At 50.4% G+C, this 1,984-nt stretch overlaps 1 protein-coding gene across 1 annotated transcript; it reads left to right on the forward strand.

The window, feature by feature from the left end:
• The first annotated feature begins 263 nt into the window (after window positions 1–263).
• Window positions 264–1,365, forward strand: LOC136483466 (uncharacterized). The gene has a single exon (XM_066480552.1). It carries the CDS (start codon window positions 489–491, stop codon window positions 1,170–1,172), a length of 684 nt encoding a protein of 227 aa, XP_066336649.1. The 5' UTR covers window positions 264–488; the 3' UTR covers window positions 1,173–1,365.
• Window positions 1,366–1,984: the final 619 nt, after the last annotated feature.

The raw sequence follows: 1,984 nt of genomic DNA on the forward strand, positions 1-1,984 counted from the left end.
CAATTCATCAGTCTTGCGAATGCGCCTGTGTGTGTTTCAGTAGTATGAGTGGGACGCTACGCATCAGGGTTTAAACCGTAGTGATCGCATCCTTTTTTTTTAGAATTTTTCTAGCGTGCGCATCCGGCGGGACCGTGCGTTTCCTGCGCACTGGAGGCGACGCCTCCCAATCTCTTCTTTGTGTGTGTATGGACGCGCACGCGTGCGTGTACGTGTGGTATAAGTGTGGAGTGCATGGATTGTGTGTGTCTAAGTTGTACCCGATAAAAAAAAATTGTCATCAGTTTTAAAAATACCACTGCCGCGCCACTAAACGAGCCAACCTCCTCGTTAAAACTCCCCCTGTCCCCTGGCTTCCAAACGACCAAACGCATCGAAAATTTTGCAATTCCATCCATCCATCCATCCATCCCTCCCGCGCCCATTCCGTTCAGCCCGGCCGGACGGTGCACGCGCGCCACGCCGCTGACACCGCCACGTCCGTCCCGATGGACTCCGACGCCGCCGTGCTCCCCACGCACACCACGACCACGACCACGACCACGCCGCCGCCGCACTCCAAGAACCAACAAACCGACGAGCTCCGCCACCAGAGCAGCCGCCGGCGCCGGCGCCGCTGCGCCTACGTCTGCCTCCTCGTCTCCATGGGCGCGGCCCTGCTCCTGGGCATCACGCTCCTGGTGCTCTTCCTCACCGTGCTCCGCGTCCGCGACCCCACCACGCGGCTCGTCTCGTCGCGGGTCATCGGCTTCGCGCCGGGCCCGGGCCCGGACTTCCAGTTCAACCTCACCATGCTCCTCACCGTGGGCGTGCACAACCCCAACCCGGCGTCCTTCTCGTACGCGTCGGGTGCCGCGCAGCTCTGGTACCGTGGCGTCCTGGTCGGCGTCGCCGGCGTCGACCCCAGCCGCATCTCCAGCAAGGGGGACGGCACCATGGAGCTGGTGATGACCGTGCTGTCCAGCAGCTTCGGCGCGGAGCTGGCGCAGCTGGTCAAGGACATGGAGGCCGGCGCGGTGCCGCTGGACGCCAGCGCCAGGGTGCCCGGGAAGGTCGCCATCTTCGGGGTGCTCAAGCTGCCCGCGGTGGCCTACCCTGACTGCCACATCATCTTCGGCGTGCCAGAGATGAAAGTCCGGAGCCAGGTGTGCCACGATCACAACAAGCTCTGATCGGATCCACTGCCGGGGTCTTCCATTCCATTCGCCGCTCGTGTTCACTTCGGCTTTGTTCTAATAAATTATTAAATGTCTTTAAATTTAACAGTTTTTAGAAATTAGAAATATATATGTTAACGTCTACGAGTTCAAATAAATGTATGACTAAAATATATTTCGCGGAGAATACGGTGAAACTGAAATTGATGTTGTATGTATGACTAAAATATATTTCGCGGAGAATACGGTGAAACTGAAATTGATATCGTAGATGATGGTGTATATATATATTTTTTGCGAATAGATAATGGTGTATTTTTCTATAAATTTGGTTAAAGTTAATTTGATTTAAGATATTGGTTAAAGTTAATTTGATTTAAGATAAAACCAAAGTAAACTATAATTTGTAACGAGTAGCATTTAATCAAATGTTTCACTATGCACATGCACACCAGAAGAAACATATTTACCTGTGCTCCTTGTGTTTTAGAATATACAATGGTTAATAATTTAAGTGATCAAATTTCATCAACTTTGAGCTCCTTTGGGAGGGCTCCTCAAACGATTCTTTCATCGGCTCATACGGTCATATACCAAATACCAAATGACCAAAAGTAAAAGTTCTCAGCAGGAAAAAAGCACCTAGGAGTAAGAGTTATGTTTTTATTAGACACAGAGAGTAAAAAAAAAAAAAAAAGGCTTCGCAACATGACTTCTCTCCTTCTCCCTATGCCCAAGTATGGTATAGGCCCGAAAAAGTATGTCCCTCTTTTAAATCCATACATTTTGCAACCAGTTTATATACCAGTTACTACAAAGCTTTATCA

The sequence above is a fragment of the Miscanthus floridulus genome, chromosome 1 (genome assembly GCF_019320115.1).
Source record: "Miscanthus floridulus cultivar M001 chromosome 1, ASM1932011v1, whole genome shotgun sequence".
Taxonomy (NCBI): Eukaryota; Viridiplantae; Streptophyta; class Magnoliopsida; order Poales; family Poaceae; genus Miscanthus; species Miscanthus floridulus.